Here is a 19,308-nt window from a genome sequence, read left to right as displayed (position 1 = left end):
AAATAATATCAAATTTTGAAAAATGACTGTTCTTAAAAATATATATTAAAATGAAACATTTTCTCGCTTATTTTTACTCCTTTTGTCCATATCATTTCTTTATAATTTTCCCAATTACTTGACACGCATTTTGAGATGTATAAAAATATAGTTTCAGAATCTATCTTAAATTTTTAATTTTTTATATAAATATTTAAATGTTACTCCATACGTCTCAAACATTTCTTTAGAGTTTCTTTTTTGGGTTTCATATCCTTACATTTCAAAACTTACTCCCTCCGTCTCTTTTAATGATACTTTTACACACTATCTCTTTTTTATATATTAAAAATCAATAGGTCTCATCACTTTACCCATTTTTTTTTCTTTTTTCACCACATTATACATATTTCTTAATATACGTGTCAACCAAACGTAATGAATTGGTTGTGACAGAGGGTGTAAAAGTTTATTAAAAAAAATATTTATAATATTTTATGAAACTACATTTTATAACATGCTTAAAAGTGACTTCCCATCCCAAAGTAAAGAACCTAAACGACCGAGAGAGTAATCTTCCTTTTGAGGAAAAACATTTTAACAAAAACAAAAATATTTTCCTTTATGAAGATGTAGTCCACTTGTCTTATGGGGCAAGCAATTTTAAAACAAACAAATGGCTAATTATTTGCTCGAGAGTTTGGAGAGGGATCTCTTGTCTGGGGTTGACTTTTACAAACTTCCAAAGCGAAATCACATCGGGAACTGTGAAACACACAAGTCAAAAACCATCCGAAACCCAAACGACAAAAACAAATCAATTTAATCGGACGGGGTTGACTGGCAGGAGTGGGTTTAGGTTTTGGCTGGTTCAGAGATAGTGGGCACCGGTTCATTGGGGCAGCTAGCTTGTGTCCCAAACGTCCCGTTTCATGGCCTCCTCTGTTTTTTATTTACAAAAAAGTCAACCTTTTTATGTACTCCCTCCGTCCCCCTGAGTAGTATACATTGGGGTAGGGGTGAGCATTCGGTCGGTTCGGTCCAAAACCGGACCGAACCGAATAGACCGAGAACCGAAGTTTAGATTTTTTTCGGACCGAACCGGACCGAAGTTTTATAATAGACCGAACCGGACCGAACCGAAATAATTCGGTTCGGTACGGTCCGGACCGAAGGAACCGAAATTATTTTAAAAATAAAAAAATATTATATTTTTTAACTAAAATTCATGATTTATTTTAAAATTTTCATATTAATTAATCACCCCCAATTCATTAAAGATACATATAATTAAATTTACAAACTAGATATTATAATTATAACATATAAGATACATATATAATATAAATATAAATTAAAATTATATATATTTTGGACAATTCGGTCTATTCGGTCCGGACCGAAATAATTTTTTACGGACCGGACCGGACTGAACTTTATTTCGGTCTATTCGGTCCGGACCGAATGGACCGAACTTTCAGAAAATTAGGACCGAACCGAACCGAATTTACACGGTTCGGTCCGGTTTTTCGGTTCCGGTTCGGTTTTGCTCACCCCTACATTGGGGGACGGGGACGCGGCACGGACTTTAATGCTCCTGTAGAGTGTAGTTGTGTAATTTATTTTTAAAATTTTCTTTTTCTGAATTAAAGTTTGGATGTTGTATTTTTATTTAGAAAAAAAAAATCTCAAAAATAAGTTACGGAACTATATTTTATAAGAGCATTGAAATGCGTGTCGAGCAGTTGAAAAGAAACGTATACAATTAAATAGGACAGAGGGAGTATTTTTTTAAAAATTGTTTGTGAATGTGATTATGTATATGATTGGAACTTGGAAGGTGCATGCATGGTCCATTCTTAAATTATTCACGTGTGGTTTTGGATTATTGCAATTGATCGAATTGATTAGGGATCGGTTCAAGCTGTTGTGATTTTGTGTTGTGGGTTGTCGGTTTTAGCAAAGCAACTCTGGCGCGGCCGCCCCACGACCTGAGCGGGAATTTTGGCCCGATTTGCCCGTTTTTGATCCGTTTAAAGGCCCGTTTGCTGGTAAACTTAAAGGAGGACTTGGGGGACTTAAAAGATAACCTAGAAACATTCTAAGGAGCACGTGACGGCTACGGAGTAGATCAAGATCGATTTCATACTTTTCACTTTTGTAATTCTTCGAAGTAGGCGTAACTTGGATGCTCGTTTTGGATTTGATTCTTAACTCTTGTTCTAGTACTTTGATATTGTTTTTCCTATTCAGTACCATGTTTACATTCGAACCCATGATGATGAGAAGTTCGATTATGAACTAATCATTGTCATGGGATTTTAGCGGATTTATCGATGAATTTCAGTAGTTAATTTGCCTTGTTCATATGTGATGGTTTGATTTCCTCGTATTGGTTGTGCTTATTCGTCTTGGATGCGTAGCTAACATCTAAGATTGCTTGTTAATCTTTATTGAAGCGAAAGTGAATATATTGATTTAGAACTTGCCATGCGAGCATAGGTTTCGTGTTCGATAACATGACTTGTGATGTGATTTTACCCATCTTGCATCGCCCTATGTAATCTTGATAGATAACTTGCTCTTCAACCGTTATGTTTTTAAATTCTATAGACATATAGGGTCTAAGCATAATTGGTGTCTGTTTACTTTCTATCTTCATTGTGGATGTGTAGCAGTATGATGCACGTATAACGACAGTTAGCGTGTATCAGTCTCGTGTTATCTGATTAGTTATCAACCATTACAATCGAATAAAGGTAGAACTCTGAATGAAGTTGTTAATGAAGCTAGAATCCCATGTTTATTCTCATTGGTAAATCGTTATTCTCTTAGTTGATAATTCTTATTTTCATAATTCAAATAGGATTAGTAAGTAGAAAACCAAAACCCAATTTGATACTTGTCTAAGCATTGAATAATAATCATACATTGGTGCATAAGTGTATATTTCTGAATACACCAGTCTCTGTGGGAACGAACTTGAATTCTATTCTATATTACTTGTGACCACGTACGCTTGCTTGATTTTGTGCGAACATCAGTGCACTCCGTTAAGTCACTATACATATAATTGCAATTCGGACCCCCTAACTTACGTTCAAAAACATTATTGTACCCATACTTTTGGAAACCCGAATTGCACCACTTATCTTTACATTTCAAGAACGATACGCACCCCCTCTGTTGAATTCCGTTAACTTCTGTTAAAATACTACTCCGTCTCAATTTACATATGTCCCTTTTGCTTTTTGAGAAGTCAAATTGACTAATTTTTGACCAACTATTAAAAAAATATTTATTTATTATTTTAGGAAATAGAAAGTTACATATTGAAATATACTAGATTTTGTTTAAAAATAATATCATCAAAAAGTAAATCTAGTCTATTTTAATAGAGGTAAATAATAGGGGGTCCGAATTGCAATTACCTCAATTATTTACGAAATTCGGACCTTCTATTATTTGCGAAAACAAATAGACTAGATTTAATTTTGATGATATTTTTTTTAAAATTTTTGCTTAATTAAGTTATCCCCATGTCAAAATGATTTTACATATTGAATGATTTTAAATTTTTAGTGACATATGTATTAAGTACTTAAAATATACACTATTTTAAATATAAAAAATAAATATTATGTGATATTTATTATAAATAATACATAAATTTATATATTGATTAAAATATATAAATTTTAAAAAATATCATCAAAAATTAAATCTAATCTATTTTAATATGTAACTTTCTATTTTCTAAAATAATAAATACATATTTTCAAATAGTTGGTCAAAAATTAGTCAATTTGACTCCTCAAAAAGCAAAAATGAACATGTAATTTGAGACGAAGGAGTACTTTAACTGAAGTTACCGTAGTTCAACGGATGGTGTGCGTATCGTGCCTGAGATGTAAAGATAGGTGGTGCGATTCGAGTTTCTAAAAATATGGGTACAATATCGTTTTTGAACGTAAGTTATGGGGTCTGAATTGCAATTACCTGTATAGTGACTTAACGGAGTGCACATAGTTAACAGAAGTTAACGGCAGGGGGTGCATCTCGGGCTTGAACAGTAAAGATAAGAGGTGCGTGTTGAGTTTCTCAAAATAAGAGTACAATATCGTTTTTGAACGATAGTCAGGGGATGAGATATCCAATTACCTCTAGAAAATATCTCATTATAAAACAAAAGATGACAACCAGCAAATCCAATACCAAAAAACACAATCTACAACTAATACAAGATGCGCGAGTTACATGAGTCGTATAGAGCCAAGGCCCAAGAACACAAGCTGATGGGCCTGTGGTTAGCTTCCGCGTTTTTATATCTTATAGTATCTCCCATGACAATAATGATACAAAATATGATTCAGATAAAACTAAAATGAAAATGGTGGAAGTTAATAAATCATAAATGAGAATGCAAACAATTGGATTTTGGGAAACTCGATTTCTTAAATTTAAATTTATTTTTCGAAGTCAAAAATTCTAATTCTCATTTTCCATTTCATATTGTTAAATTGGTGAAAGTTGATCATTTCCCGACAAAAAAATTGATATAATATTTTCCGGGAAGTTTATCTACTTATAAAATGATATGGTCTCAAGTAAATTTTAAACTTACACCTTCAAAAATTTAAAAATAATATAGACATGGTAGATATTGTCCACATGTAATAATAAAATTTTGACTCAATTTTTTTCTTCAAATTTTAAATTCGATTAAGTGATTTCAGACTTTAGATTCTCAATTAAGATTTTAAATGAATTTTAATATCCAAAAATGTTTGAATATCGAATCATATGATGAATACGATATCAAATTTTATGGATACGATATCAATACATCGTTGACTCGTGAAAAATCCCGACCATAATATATATAAATAACCGTCACGTTGCATGTCATGAGTCAAAAAACGCGGAGAGGTGGAGCCTCTAACACGTCCACGTACAGTAAGTGCCATCCCATGATCCGAATAATATTTATGTTAGCAATGCAAGCCTTTAAAAAATCAAGTAGTTATTATTTTGTGTTTGCATTTATAGTTGAAGATGGAAGAAGAATGCTGCACTACGCCGAAGCAACGGGAATTTCGCATTCCAGAGACGACAGTTTGCCCTCCAGCACCGAAGAAAAAAACGCAAGCCGAAACCAAAAAGAATCTGAAAAATCCGAGTTCGTCGTCGGAGATTAGCTTTTTTGAGTCGGCTGAACTCGACTCGTTCTTTGCTTCCCTCCGTAGGCGATCTTAGCATGTTACCATTGGCTAAGAGCTAGTATTTGTTAGGCATTCGTCACATTTATTCGTCAGTAGTATTTCTCCGTTCCAAATTAGTTGTCGTAGTTTGTGTTCGAGTAGTTTTGAATTTTAGCGAAGTATTTTCGTTCCATTTATGAATTGTGTTACCTTTTGAAGTTGGTGGCTTAGTAAATTTGCAACTGGGTTTTATCTGGATCGTTACTTTAATGCTATTGCAAGTGTTTTATATTTATTTTAGACCGCAAGAGGTGAAAAAAAGATATATTTTCCGAAATATTGATGTCCTGTTTGAGATTTCGGAAATGTTTACCTCGAAGAATAATGTTGTCCAAATTTCTTTTTCCCGTGATGGGTTGGGAGTCTTGTGCATAGCATCTTGAGAAAAATTTTACACCCTATATTTCATCAGATTGTATACAGATTGTATTGAGGGACAGGACTCGTCACACGCATTTAAACGCTCCATTAATTATAATTTCATAATTTTTTTAATTTCTTTTCTTCTATACAAAAATCCAATATTTATTTTTTAATAAGAAGAGGAAAAAGTTAAAAAGTAAATTATATAAATAAATTTTATATTCATCTTAAAATACGTGTTGATCATTAAAAAAAACCGTATAAAAGTAAATAAGACGGAGGAATAATTATTTGCATTGTTCAATCAACCATATTCCACACTTCCTCGTATTCATCAGAAGTATCGTCACTCAATTCATATTCACAGAAGTAACATCACTCAACGATGAAAAAGAATCGATATAACGACGGGGATATTCTTTTTCTTCTAATTATGATAATGAGAAATAATTATCACTCAGAAAAAAGAGCGAGGACATGAAACTATTGCTCTCTATGTTGCTATATCACTGAAAATAGAACATACCGTATCAACTTCCAATGGCAGCTTAGAATCCAATAATCAACATTGCCACCATATCTCAGAATAATCAAAGGTGAAACATCAGAAAGAAAGATGGGTCGTAGGACTCTTATTCGTCAGCTAAGCACGAAGAGAAGTTAATACACAGATCGAAGAGATTTTACTAGGTACAAGAAAGGAAGCTGCCTCAGCTACTTGGGTAAATGTGGCTGCAAATTGCAATCCCATATTGAGAAGCTAAGAATGTCTAATAGAGTGAGAGTTTGAGAAGCTAAGAATGTCTAGTGGAGTTGAAGCAGTGACTTGTTTCTCGCTCTTTAATCTCTCCTATGGGTGTATAGGGGAGAAAAACACGTATATCCTAAAGATGTGGCGAAAAGATACATTGAATTGTGGGAACATAAGCTTTTTAACATGGAAGCAAAGTAATATTATCCGGATAGCCATGACACATAGTTCATCACAGCTTCAATTGAGCAAGACCCTTTTGAGCCTTGAGACTTGCATCTCTCGGCAGTATGACAACATGTCAACAAGTTGTCTGAGTAGATAAGAGTCTTATTTTTTCATGAGAAAAAAACATGGGTGGACTATTGGGAAAACGCATGCCACAAACCGATAAAAGGGGAAAAAAAAAGACATGAACATAAACTACAACATGGTCAATTTTACAGGATTACAAAGTTTAAAAAGTTTACATGTTAATTATGCTCATTTGTGCTAGCTGTTTTTCGTTTGTTCCCACCAGATTCTGAATTGCATCAGCAGGGCTTCTGGTTCTCTCTGTACATGATCAGCAAGCACAGCAACTGTGAAACCTCTACATAAACCACAATCTAAAAACCAAACCTTTTTGACATTTACGAACTTCAGCTATGATAGACCACTACTATGTAAGAAAGATAGAAAGACAACAAACTAAAACCAAAATTCTAACATGGTTGTATGGTAAAATCTATCGCGCTCTCAGGTTGAAGCTAATATCTTACTTCTAAGATTAAGCAACATTCAAGCGCTAGTTGCTTTATCATACGATGTGTGGAAATGAAGACCAGAACCCACATGACCAGTTGTTGGACATAACCAACAGAAAACGTTTGGACCAAGTACCTGTTCAATTCAAACAAAAAAATGAGGTGTTACAAAACTTTATTATCCCAAACGACAAACAATGACAGGATCCCCATGTACAGTCCAAATACTGGTACCCTCATGAACTAGATATTACTTTATTGGTGGTAGAAATCAAAGAGGAACAATACTAGATGGAAGATTAAAACTGTGAGGGAAGCGAGCACTTACTGATATTAGATTTTCATAAGAACCAATATTATATGGATGTATATACACATCTCCTCCCTTGTCTGCAAGCCACAAAGCTCTCACCCCTTCAAGTTGCTGCCAAATAAGTATCAATAATCATCAAATGTTAGTGTAAATAAGTATGTGGTCAGACAATTTATAAAGTAACAAGTTTGTGTCAAGGAACCTCAATGGTTGTCTGGTTACGTAGGATAAGCTGGACATGCCAACTCCAAAGATAGCTTAATGCAACACTTATCGCGACTAATAGAATAAAAGAAGTAACCTGAAAGTGAAGATTAAAAACTGTTACTTCAACAGATATTTGGCAATCAAGTGTAAACTACTGCAGGAAGCTAATGAGCTTACATAAACAAATTGGAGATATCCTTCAAGTTTCTGCTCATTATTGTGAGGCACTACGGTTAAACTACCCAGAAGCAGAATCTGATGAATTAAAAGCCAAAATCAGAGACAGGAGAGATAGATATTAGAGGTGCGATAAAGAACTGACAGTAAATAGGAGTAGCAGGCATGCCACTTGGTCAAGCATGACCTTCTCATTAGAACAGAAAAGAGAATTCCAGACTCAAAAATATAGCTTAAACTATATTGACCCGTTTAGACACCGAAAAGATCATCATCTTGAACGTACCAGGGAGTAAATACATGCGATCACAGCGTACGTAACAAATACAAAGAAGATCTTATAGTTTGCATGCCCCACACAATTATCTATCCAAGTGCAGTGGTGGTCCTAAAATCACGAGTAAAAACTATATCAATGTATATGGTTTATTTAACAGAAGGTATTTTGACAATGTACATAGACTAGGCATACCATTTTCAAAACACATCTTCTGCATATGCGGCAATGATGGGTGCGAGGTGGCTTGTATTGGGAACACTTTTGACAGTATCTCAAGTCCCCACCCTGCAAGAACAAAAAAATTAAGTACGTTATAATACTAAATTGTTCTTTATAAACTTTTATTTGCTTCATATCACAGATCCTGAGCCATAAGTTATGAATGCTAAGACCAGGCCAGGAAATAAGAAAAGGATTTATTCTGCACCCTTTATTGCTAAAAAAACAAGTTTGCCCCTACGCCTTATTAGAGGAAATCACAATAGCAGCATGAATTTATTTATGATTTCACATAAGAACCACATGAGCACTTTCTTCAAAAAAAAAAGTGCTCATGTGGTTCTTATGTGAAATCATAAATAAATTCACATAACTTAACACAAGAAAGGGCAAATATTAGATACGAATTCTAAATCCGTCACACTCATGAGGAATATTACAATAGTTGTCAGTTGTCACTAAAAACCTCAGTAAAAGTATATGAAATTACTCACTACTATAATTGACACCTATTAACACCTTCACCTCCATGGTTCCATCTGATCCGAATAACAATTTTGATTGGTTGATTAGACAGATTATTATTTTTCATTAGAGAGTATTATGAAGCTGGAAACATGCCATTTGAAACGGAATGGACTGGAACTCATTGTAAATGTGATTAGACAAAGTGACAAACACAGTCTGTTAATTGCGGTAAGAAAAAAATATATAATGTCAAGCAAGTCATTCAAATTGGGGAACAAACAAAAAGAAAGAAAAATGATAAGTATACAAGCATCTCATCCAGAAAACGGATAAATTCTATCAGCCGTATACAAATAAACTTTCCATGTAACCGTAAGGCGTAAACAACAAATTGTCAGCAAAATTAAGTCAACCCCCCACAATTGCAAGCAATAAAATACAAATTCAATATCAAGCAGAAAATAGATGACATTATTCCCTTTCAATATATGCGGAAAGAATATTCACATTAACGAACCAGTCAAGATGGCATAACACGTAAGCCATTACTAACACAGAAACTATTACAATGACATACAAATTCAATATCAGGCAGAACATAGATCACATGATTGAATCCCATTCAACATATGCGGAAAGAATATTCACATTAACGAACCAGCCAAGATGATATAACACGTAAGCCAGTACTACCAGAGAAACTAACAAAGGAAACAACTTCTTCCAAACAAAGATGAGGCCAGAGCCGTATAAAAACAATGGCAAGGCTGATGGACAAAATTCGGAGATGCAACACCGTTTTGCTTGAATTTGAAATCAGTTGTCAAAACACACACTGCCACGTGCACCGAGATGATAAGTTACCATCTCTACTTCCCGTTAGGAGGTTTAAAATATCTCTTTTCAATTCAGTTTTAGAGGATATCATACCAATTCAGGTACTGAAATCTAACTACATATAATCGATATGTCAACCTGATTCCATCAATATCACATATTTCACATCACAAAATTGGTATCTTCCACAAATCTTTGCATCAATTTCCTCTAAAACATCAGAATATCTCAACAATAAACCCAAGATCAAAACTTCAAATTCAACAACAAAAATTTAGTTCACATGACATTTACATCCAGATCATCTCAGCTTATTAACATCATTAATTGCAAGATCAAGCTCACAATCCACACAAAGACACACACAGAGAGAGTTAACATACATACAATTCTTTTCGAAAACACAAAAAAGGGGTTGAAGTAGAGTAAATTCAACACACATAAACACAAACAAATTCATACATATACCTTGCGTTTGACCTCATGAACAGAGCTACTAGAATCCTCAATATCGGGTTGAAAATTCGAGGGGACCCGACCCGGGTCAGTAAACACAGCAAGGGCATAATTATACACACACATCACTGCAAGAGCACTGTATATGACAACATTCATCAACCCTGGTGATGACCCGAGTCCGAACCACCGGTTGATGAATACAAAGACAGTAGAAAAGTATATGAAAGCGATGCCAGTTGATACAATGGCGATGGGGAACGAGAAATTCGCCATTCTGGGTGTCTGAAAGTGTGTTTCTTTCTTGGAAATCGCGAAAGTTTCGGTGGGGTCGGAGAATCACCGGCGAGCTCCGGCGAGGTCTCCGGCAAGTTTGGTTTGGGTCGGTGCCGTTGTGTTTTTGTAACTTTTAAAACAAAGGTGGTATTTATATTTTTTTTTTGTGTGTAAAAAGAATTGTATATATTTATGATTATTTTATATTTTAATTAGGTATTTTTTAATTTTTTTTTTTGAAGAATAAATTTTTTTTTCAATTAAGTTATGTTTATATGTTGATAAGTACAGAAATACGTTACATGTTTGTAACCGCTTTTGTTTTATTTTGCATGTAGTTTTGTTTGATTTTTGATGAATGATGCACCTACGAGGAAAAAAGGGAGAGTTGAGATAAAGGTGACCAAAGTTCTCGTTTATCTTTTCGATTATTTTTTGTTTAAATTTTTTATTTAGAACAAAGATTTAATTTTTTTGTTACTTGTAAAATAGTACCTACAAAATTTCAAAAACAATTAAAAATTATTAAACATATAATTGATTATATTATAATATGTCTATGTTCTAAAAGTCGGTGTCCGATTAATTCATGTTCCGTAGCTCGCTAAGCTAATTAAATCTTCGATTAATCCCCGGTCAATTCAATTAATTTCTGATTAATATTTGTTTCGTGACTTCACCGATTAAGTTCTATCCCCGCATTTTACACTCACTGTTAAATGCTTATATTGAAACACAATATCCAATAAATTCAACAAAATTTACTCCTATCATTTTCTTTTTTTTCAAGTAAGTATTTTAGTCAATTTTTTTGGAGATACTCTTTCAATGCTATTACTTTTGCTAAGATTTTTGGTATTGACTATGTTCTCATTGTGTTAAATTTATTGAGCTTCTGAGACATACTCTCATAACATAATTGTTTGGCGAGTGTGTGCTCATCAGCATATGCTAAGTGCTAAAGTTGACTATTTAGTTTGTTTTGATTAGTGGAACATTAGAGCTTTTGTATATGCAAAGGATCATCACATTAATAAATAGTAGCCAATCAAAATGAATTAAATATAAAAAATTTGATACTTAACCATGGACACACTATTGAAAAATCGATATTTTAAAACGTGTGATTTGGACAAATTTATGTAATCAATGCTTTCTATTATCTTGCTCTTACTAAGACTCTATTCTCGTAAAGAATCATGTGTGTCGAGAGTCAACACATATAATTAGGATTTTAGCTGCATCCATTCATCTCCCATTTTCTTGCCTGTTTACTAGTTTTTCAATAAAAGCTAAATTAATTTTTTTTTGAAAATTTTTTTATTGAGTATCTTGTTATCGAAGTTGTAAGTGATGTTTTTTTTTTGAAATGCTAACGTTTTATGTTTTGATATTTTTGTGTGCGTTTGTGTAGTTTAGACGGTATTTTCGGAGATCTATATAATACTCGTAATACTTGTATTGATTCCGGGACATTGTGGATATTGCAAAAACTCACCTTTTATCATAAATAGTTGTTCATATTTGTTCCTCCAACATCAGTTGATTTAGTAGATAATAATTATGGACATCGGACTACACATGGTACTTATGTGATGGTCAATTACACATGGTACCTATATGATTGGTCAATTACGATGCTACTAATTTCACATTTGACATAGGTTGGATTACTTGAGATGTTATTGTAATAGTTTTTAGATTAAAATTTGGATATTCTATGTGTTGCGTGATTTGAAAATTAAACAGTTATTTATCTATCTTGTTTTTTGTTTTACAATGAGATCGTAGGTGACAGTTCGGAAGTTTGTACCTGGATTTCAGTATATATTTTTTAATATATTTGATGTGAATAAAATTATTTGTTCGTGAAAAAAAAAAAGAATTATGTAATGCAGAGTATATATAGTTGCGGATAGATAGCGACTAAAGTGCCTTGAGTTATTATAATTATTTTATTATTATTAAAGGTTTTTATTGAGGTTCTATTGTATATTTGTATGGACGAGAATAGCGTAAACTTAATTGATAAATATTTTAAATGTATATTAATAATTGTCAATGTTACAAGAGATCAGAAAAAATATAACAATTTCAACTCTTCTCGGAGCACCAGCTATCAAGCAATTCTAGAATGACAAGAGGAAAATGTTGCAAAAATGAAAAATAAAAAAAATAATTAAGGAAGAAACAAAAAAAGAAAAAGAATAACAACTCAACAATAAAATTCTTTTTGAAGTCAATATTGTGACTTGAAAATAATTAACATTTGGGAAGATCAGCAGGAGGTGGCAGCAGCTTTTGATTCGGAAGCTTTCCGTCCAACACAAGCCATGCCATCTTCAAACCCCAGCTTGTGTGCACCTCTAAATGGCAATGCATAAACCACACCCCTAATAATTACAACACAAGCAAAAAAATTTAATCATATATAAAAATTTGTGTCTCGAAAAATTTCAAATTTTATTTTAAGACCCGAACATGCATGTCTCAGACGAAATTCTCGTAACTCGTAAATAAAATTATGACTTGTAGAATTCTAATTTTATTTTAAGACTGAAACATGCATGTCTCAGCCGAAACTCTCATAATTATTAAGTTTCTTTAAAATTCAAGCATGTCTCGAAAATCATGTATTAGAAATTAGTGAATTAATCTTGGCATGCATCGGAAACTAAAACCCATGTATTTAATGTTTAAATCAACTAACCTGGATTATCGGCTTGGAACCTTATGGCAACCCATCCACCTGAGGGCACGCCAACAGTGTTGCGCTCAACAGGATCCACAAGGTTGAAGTTTTGAGGGTCTACACTTGGATCATAGTTGCCAAAACCTTGTCCAACAACAAAGAAATTGAAGCCATGGAGATGAAGTGGATGGCTTTCGGCCCCTAAAATGCTTGTATCCTGCATGACTAGCTCCACACTTGTGTTGAATGGCAGAACCATAAGTTTTGTGCCATTGCTCACAAAAGTATTGTTTGGAGGGGTTCCGGTATAGTTAAACCAGTATGCAGGACTGACAGGGAAATTCGGGTTATAAACGCCGTTTGATTGGCCTAAAAAGTGGGATTGAAGGAGGGCTGTTGTTGGTTGAATGAATGAAATGTTGTTGATGGAAGCTGCAAATCTTGTTCCATTTGGACCCTGGCAAGTCTGGTTTTTAAGGCCACAGGGGCTTGTTCCGAGGCCTACTGTGAAGAAAATCTGTTTGTCGACGTTTTTAGGCACATTGGCTGGAAATTGAGCACTGGCTAGACTACGAAGTTTCTTGGAGAAGTTGGTGGCAAAAGATGTGTCATTGAGGGAAGGCAAGGTTGGTTTAAAAACCGGAAGTTTTTTCATGGTATGACGCGTAGAGCCTTCATATTGGAGAAGTCCTGCAACTGTGGAGTTATCAAACGTGCCAGCGCCTGTGACATAGGGTCTAGCAGTCATGAGAAAAGAGGCTTTGGGATGGTGGGGTTTGGTCTTTAGGAGAACATTTGTTGTTTGTCCAGGGGTGAGTAGAATGACTTCTGTCTCGAATGGTTTGACGTAGATTGCATCTGCTTCAACAACTGTGAGACTATGATTTGCTATGCCGAAAAAGAGTTCATCATTCAGTGCAGCATTGATAAATCTTAGAAGGTATGTTTTCCCTGGCTTCACCTTTAGCTTGAATGTGTCTGCATTTGAAAACCAATAATAAATTAGAACAAGTGAACTTGTCTGTGATCATCTACTATTCTACTAGTACACTTTCTTTTTCGAGCTTAATTTGTAGAATGAATACCTTTAGAGGAGCAGTTGTACAGAGGTCCAGGGAGTCCATTGAATGTGTATGCATCCGAAACATTAGGACCTCCACCAGTTTGTGTAGCTTGAGTTATAATGGCCTCGGTATCAGCATTGAACCACTCTCCTACAAAAAACGACGAAAGAGTCTCATGTAAAATTATAAAACCTGAATAGGACTAATGGTAGTTTACATAGTATAAAATGTGGAGATTACCAAATATGATTGGAACTTCCTTATGGGGCTTGGGGAAAGGGTAAGGCACATTGTTCTTGGGGAGAATAATAAGTGGACCGTAGAGAGTCGATCTTAGCCATGAAATATGAGCATGCCACCAGAGAGTTCCTCTTTGCCCAACAATGGTGTAGTTGTACACATAGCTCTGGCCACTTTGAATGGGACACTGTGTGATATATGCAGGACCATCAGCCCAGCCGCTTCTAAGCTGTCGAATTCCATGCCTGTTCCATGTAAAATGTAGCATTTTAACCTTAATTAGCTTTCGAAACTTACAATACTAATTGTGACAAGAGAAGTTCATGCATGTGTTTATACCAGTGGATGGAAATATTGTTTGGGACATGATTAATGACTTTAATGAGCAGACGATCCCCCTCTCTAGCTATAATCCGAGGACCGGGGAATTTTCCATTCACAGTAACAATGCTCTTGCTGTGGCACAGTCTTGTCACATTTTGCAGCTTGATCTATTTGTAGCCAAATTAAGAAAGAATGACACATGTTAGTGTTACATATCGAAAAATGATTAAACACATAAACTGAATAATTACGTATAAGATGAAACTCACATTGAATTCGTAATGCCTAGTTACAGAGCCTGCATTGCTTGCAGAGGCCAAATGAGGAAGGAAGTACAATGCAAACAGAAGAATCCCGAAAATTTCCATTTTTAGCAGCTTGATTGTCTTCTGACTGTGTGTCTGTGTGTTTTTTAATATCCTTGCTGTTTCTCTTGTGAGAAAGGCTTATAGATATTGGATCTTGTTTGAATAAAAGCTACGAAAAGCGGGTATATATAGAAGTGAAGCTCTGCAGATTTAGGTGATGCATGGATAATATTATAACACTATACATGCAGCAGTGTTATTTGTTTGGATTTAAAGGAAACCAATACGCTGGAATAGTTAAGAAATACGAAGCAAACAAGCTTTCGTCTGGACCAACTGTTGTTGGAGAGCAACTTTTGAGTGAGGTCAAAGACAATCTAAGTAATTAACATTTCTACAAGCTTTTTCTGGTAATTAGTATAGGCAAATCTGTATTTCGGGTTTGTTAAGCTCTCGTGATTATGATTATGACAGCGTTAAATTGTTAATTAAGCTTATCGAGTAGGTAAAAGTGTTGGGGGATATATGTGTCAACCTGATCAGTTTGATGAAAAGGACAGAGGAATGGTTGGGAAGGATAACTGAAGAAGCTCAGTTTGGTCTGGTATGCATTTTCATCAGTCAATTTTCGAGGTTTCAGATGTATTTTACGTGATTTCTTATTAAGCAAACATGGGACAACTGCCTGCTGTGTTTCTCCTATTTGCAGAAATGCTTTCAGTAAAATGTAGTTTAATCTGTTTCTAGATTGTACAAAAGATTATTGCTTAAGTTAAAAAAGATTCTATTCGCGACGGATTAGAACAGGATTAGGAAGATTATTGCTTAAGTTAAACAATTATTTGATCTTCTTCAGATTATACCTCTGGACTTTTATATCTTATAGAGTTATAGGTACCTTCTTCTGTTCAGCCGGACCACCTGATCTCTTGTCTTGAATTCTGTTAGTAGCGGATTAGTTATCGTTGTCTAATTACTAAAAATTTAGGGAGATTGTAAGAGCACGATGAACACAGTCTGGATATTAAGATAAACTGCATTGGTAAATAAAGAAAACCAGGTTCTGTTTCTTAACATTACACGTAACATCGTTTCACTTTTATTAGATCATTTGTTCCTGGTGATAATTTCTGTTTTCTAGAGTTCAATTTTTTGCCATTTCAGTGTGAGTTTTTCCTTCCATTTTCCTCTTCATTGAATTGAGGAGATAGTCTCCATACTTGACCTTCTTGTAATTTTTAAGCAATCCTTGTGATTTCACTACACAGTCAAAGGGCTCGATTTCCTTGTCAAGGTTTGGGAAGAGAAAAGCTGCTAATGACATTCTTGCTTTACTTTCATTTGTCACTGCTCGGTGCTCAATGCTCTTGTATTTCCCATTACTCCAAATCTGCAGGAAAAAAAGAAAGGATGAGTTGTAATGGAAAAGCAAGTTTTTCATCGCGTTATATATGTCTGGAAGAATCGGTTACCTCTATAACATCTCCAATGTTGATGACCAGAGCGTTTGGAATCGGCTTAACTGGAATCCACTCACCATTATGGTGTATCTGCAAACCATGCAGATGATCTTCCTGTAGTAGTATAGTTATTGAACTTGTGTCCGAGTGAGGACTAATACCGAGTACTTGATCAGGCCTAGAGCAAGGAGGATAGTAGTTTATACGCAAAGCTTGTGACAAACCCTTGTGCTCTTTAATGAGAGTGTTCCTTTCTAGTCCCAAATTCAGAGATATAGAGCCGAGGAGCTGCTCTCCAACGGTTGCAAGTCCTTTTGAATATTTGTCAATAATCTCCCTGCAATGACAATGGATGACTAAAGTTTTAGCTAAAGATTTCAAATATTTTGTTTAATTACGAGGTTATGGTTCAGGGACATACTTAAAACCTTCTGGCTTAGTTGGCCAATACTGAAGATTGCGGAACTCTGGAGGCATGGTAACAAGCATCAGTGCATCGGACCAGTCTAGCTTCTGCTCTTTAGAAACAACATAAGCATGACCATAGCCTTGTATGTCGTCAGGGGGCATCGAGAACTTATTCTTCTCTTCGAGGGACAGATTGAAAAAACCATCTGCATTCTGCTTCATGTTCTGCAGCACCTCACTTGGAACTCCATGGTTTATCACCTATAAAAAAATTAAAAATTCAGAAATTATAAAAATCGACGAATATTCAGAAAGAGTGTTTATTATAGTAGGTGAAGTTTTAGCATGCAGTGCATTTGTAAAACCTGAAAGAATCCCCATTCTGCGCATGCCTGATCGAGTCTTTTCAGCTCCTCAACGTTGCCATTCGAGAGCAGAGATAAATCAATGACAGGAATATCAGTAACTAGATGAGCCATATCAGTAGCTTTTGGCATTTCATATTGGTCCCTGATGTAAATTTGAGGAACACGCGACGAATTATCTCTGACAATTTCCTGGACATTTGGTACTTCTAAGGATCCGACGAAGGTTGGAGCAGTCTGCTCCTGATCAAAAATTGTTTCGCAGACCATTGAGCCCATATTTCTTTTTCCAGTGAATATTTATGCTCTGAATTATGTTCTTGCGACTTAACGTATTTATAGGCAAGTTGTACTGCAGTTTCTTACATGCAGTTTTATTTGTTAGCTAGGAGGAATCTTATTCTCCCCCCTTTAACATATATTCCTCAGTAATGCAGGAAGTCGAGGTTTATGCCACGCCTCAACCTTTTCGTATATTACATATGTTTCAAATTAGGCGAGCTGGGTTATTCCCATTATCCCGTAGTCTGAATTCAATTCTCGCTCATCCCGAGATTTATTAGCAGAGATACTTCCTCTATCATGTTCAATTCTATCCCAGATTTTGAATTTAATTCTCGCTCATCCCGAGATTTATTAGCAGAGATACTCCCTCTGTTTCATACAATTTATATGTTTTTTTTCAGTACTCGACACTCCCTCCGTCCCATTGCATTCTACACGTTTTAATTCTCTTATAAAATATAGTTTTGTAGCTTATTTTTAATCTTTTTATTAAATTTTTATTCAGAAAATCTCAAAAATAAGTTCCAGAATTATACTTTACGGGAGCGTGATTAAGAAATATTATAGCACTACATACAAGAAGCAAAAAGATTCCTAGCTTAGCTTAATCATCATTTTTGAATCATGCAGTCTGTTATTACTAGATTATCTGGTTAACAGTTTCATCTCATTAAAACATACACTTCTTATTACTGCAACAGGATTACTTCAATTCGAAAAGATTTACATCCCTCTGAATAGTTTACATACACTGTTTGCACGCATTTTAAAACTCATATAAAGTATAGTTTCATAAATTTTTTTTAAAATTAAAAAAATATATTATAAAACTATACTTTAAATGAGCGTGGAAAAACGTGACCAGGTGGAGTAATAAATTTCTGCATTTACTGAAAATGTAGCGCGACGACAACTTCATTGAATTCGATTACCTTGGAGGTTTCAGACACTCCGAATATTGCAGTTTGCCATAACAACTTGCAAGCTCAAGGTTATAAAAATAATTGCATAACAAACGGCTGTTGCTAGGATATGCTGGACTCTCTTTGCTTGATTTTTCGATAAGTTACAAGTGCTGTCTCCCCAGAATGTACTTTTCTTCTTTGTCTTCTCATCAAAATTTACAGGTGCGGCAGATCTCAATTTGCCACAGCATCTTATCCTAAAGATCAGTGATTCTTTATTGGTTAGAGAAGAATTGTTCACAATAATCTTTAGCTTCTACTGAGATGTCACAAATCAGAATGCCCGCAGTGCAAGTTATTATATAATATTAATGATATATTTTTATTTGAAACAAGTAAAATTTTGAAATTATTAATTTCAATTATGCGGTCAAAAGTTGAATAATCATTTTTTGATCTATTTAAATCCACAAACATGTATCAACTCATTCTCGACTATATTCTTCGACCTAATCCATAAACATCTGTCACCGCATTCTCAGACTTTAAGATGCTTGAACCAGAAAATAGACGTAACACAAAATAATATTCGATATATGAAGATTTAAAATTATTAGTAGTCGAATATATTAGATCTACCTGTTTATGTTCCCAGAGTTAGCACTAGAATTATTAGAGTTTTTCTACATCATGTAAACGAATATTTAACTACTCATGTAATCTGCAAACATACTTCAACTCATGCAAACCTACATGCACAAGATAAGCAAACGAAATTTATAGTAATTAGTAAAAATTCTCAGAACTAAAGCATCAAGTCGTTGTAGTATAGTGGTAAGTATTCCCGCCTGTCACGCGGGTGACCCGGGTTCGATCCCCGGCAGCGGCGTTATTTTTTCATTTTTTCCTCGGATCGAAATCGGG

General features: G+C 34.6%; 3 protein-coding genes and 1 non-coding gene across 5 annotated transcripts; 1 reads left to right on the top strand and 3 right to left on the bottom strand.

Annotated features, from left to right (window-relative positions):
- Positions 1–6,750: 6,750 nt before the first annotated feature.
- Positions 6,751–10,485, bottom strand: LOC108197736 (probable protein S-acyltransferase 16). 2 transcript variants are annotated; one of them, XM_017365432.2, is made up of 8 exons: positions 10,070–10,481; positions 8,270–8,362; positions 8,084–8,185; positions 7,798–7,875; positions 7,616–7,714; positions 7,429–7,524; positions 7,116–7,236; positions 6,751–6,909 (listed from the first exon to the last, which is right to left on the bottom strand). In XM_017365432.2, the coding sequence occupies exons 1-7, from the start codon at positions 10,331–10,333 to the stop codon at positions 7,135–7,137; spliced, it is 834 nt and encodes a 277-aa protein (XP_017220921.1). In that variant the 5' UTR covers positions 10,334–10,481; the 3' UTR covers positions 6,751–6,909; positions 7,116–7,134. The 2 variants fall into 2 exon arrangements, with proteins under 2 accessions (XP_017220921.1, XP_017220920.1); XM_017365431.2 differs by having other exon boundaries at positions 6,751–7,236; positions 10,070–10,485.
- A 1,861-nt stretch (positions 10,486–12,346) lies between these two features.
- Positions 12,347–15,197, bottom strand: LOC108197718 (laccase-17). The gene is made up of 6 exons (XM_017365409.2): positions 14,923–15,197; positions 14,669–14,820; positions 14,330–14,574; positions 14,111–14,239; positions 13,044–14,003; positions 12,347–12,726 (listed from the first exon to the last, which is right to left on the bottom strand). The coding sequence occupies exons 1-6, from the start codon at positions 15,019–15,021 to the stop codon at positions 12,596–12,598; spliced, it is 1,716 nt and encodes a 571-aa protein (XP_017220898.1). The 5' UTR covers positions 15,022–15,197; the 3' UTR covers positions 12,347–12,595.
- A 782-nt stretch (positions 15,198–15,979) lies between these two features.
- On the bottom strand, positions 15,980–17,491 carry LOC108197923 (S-norcoclaurine synthase 1). Its single transcript, XM_017365660.2, has 4 exons — positions 17,195–17,491; positions 16,843–17,090; positions 16,434–16,758; positions 15,980–16,351 (listed from the first exon to the last, which is right to left on the bottom strand). Exons 1-4 carry the CDS (start codon positions 17,471–17,473, stop codon positions 16,106–16,108), a joined length of 1,098 nt encoding a protein of 365 aa, XP_017221149.1. The 5' UTR covers positions 17,474–17,491; the 3' UTR covers positions 15,980–16,105.
- Positions 17,492–19,201: 1,710 nt separating this feature from the next.
- On the top strand, positions 19,202–19,273 carry TRNAD-GUC (transfer RNA aspartic acid (anticodon GUC)). The gene has a single exon. It is a non-coding gene; the product is annotated as a tRNA-Asp (tRNA).
- Positions 19,274–19,308: the final 35 nt, after the last annotated feature.

The sequence above is a fragment of the Daucus carota genome, chromosome 8 (genome assembly GCF_001625215.2).
Source record: "Daucus carota subsp. sativus chromosome 8, DH1 v3.0, whole genome shotgun sequence".
In the NCBI taxonomy this organism is placed as follows: domain Eukaryota; kingdom Viridiplantae; phylum Streptophyta; class Magnoliopsida; order Apiales; family Apiaceae; genus Daucus; species Daucus carota.
Note: the sequence above shows the minus strand (reverse complement) of the source record. Positions and strands in the feature narration are given on the sequence as shown.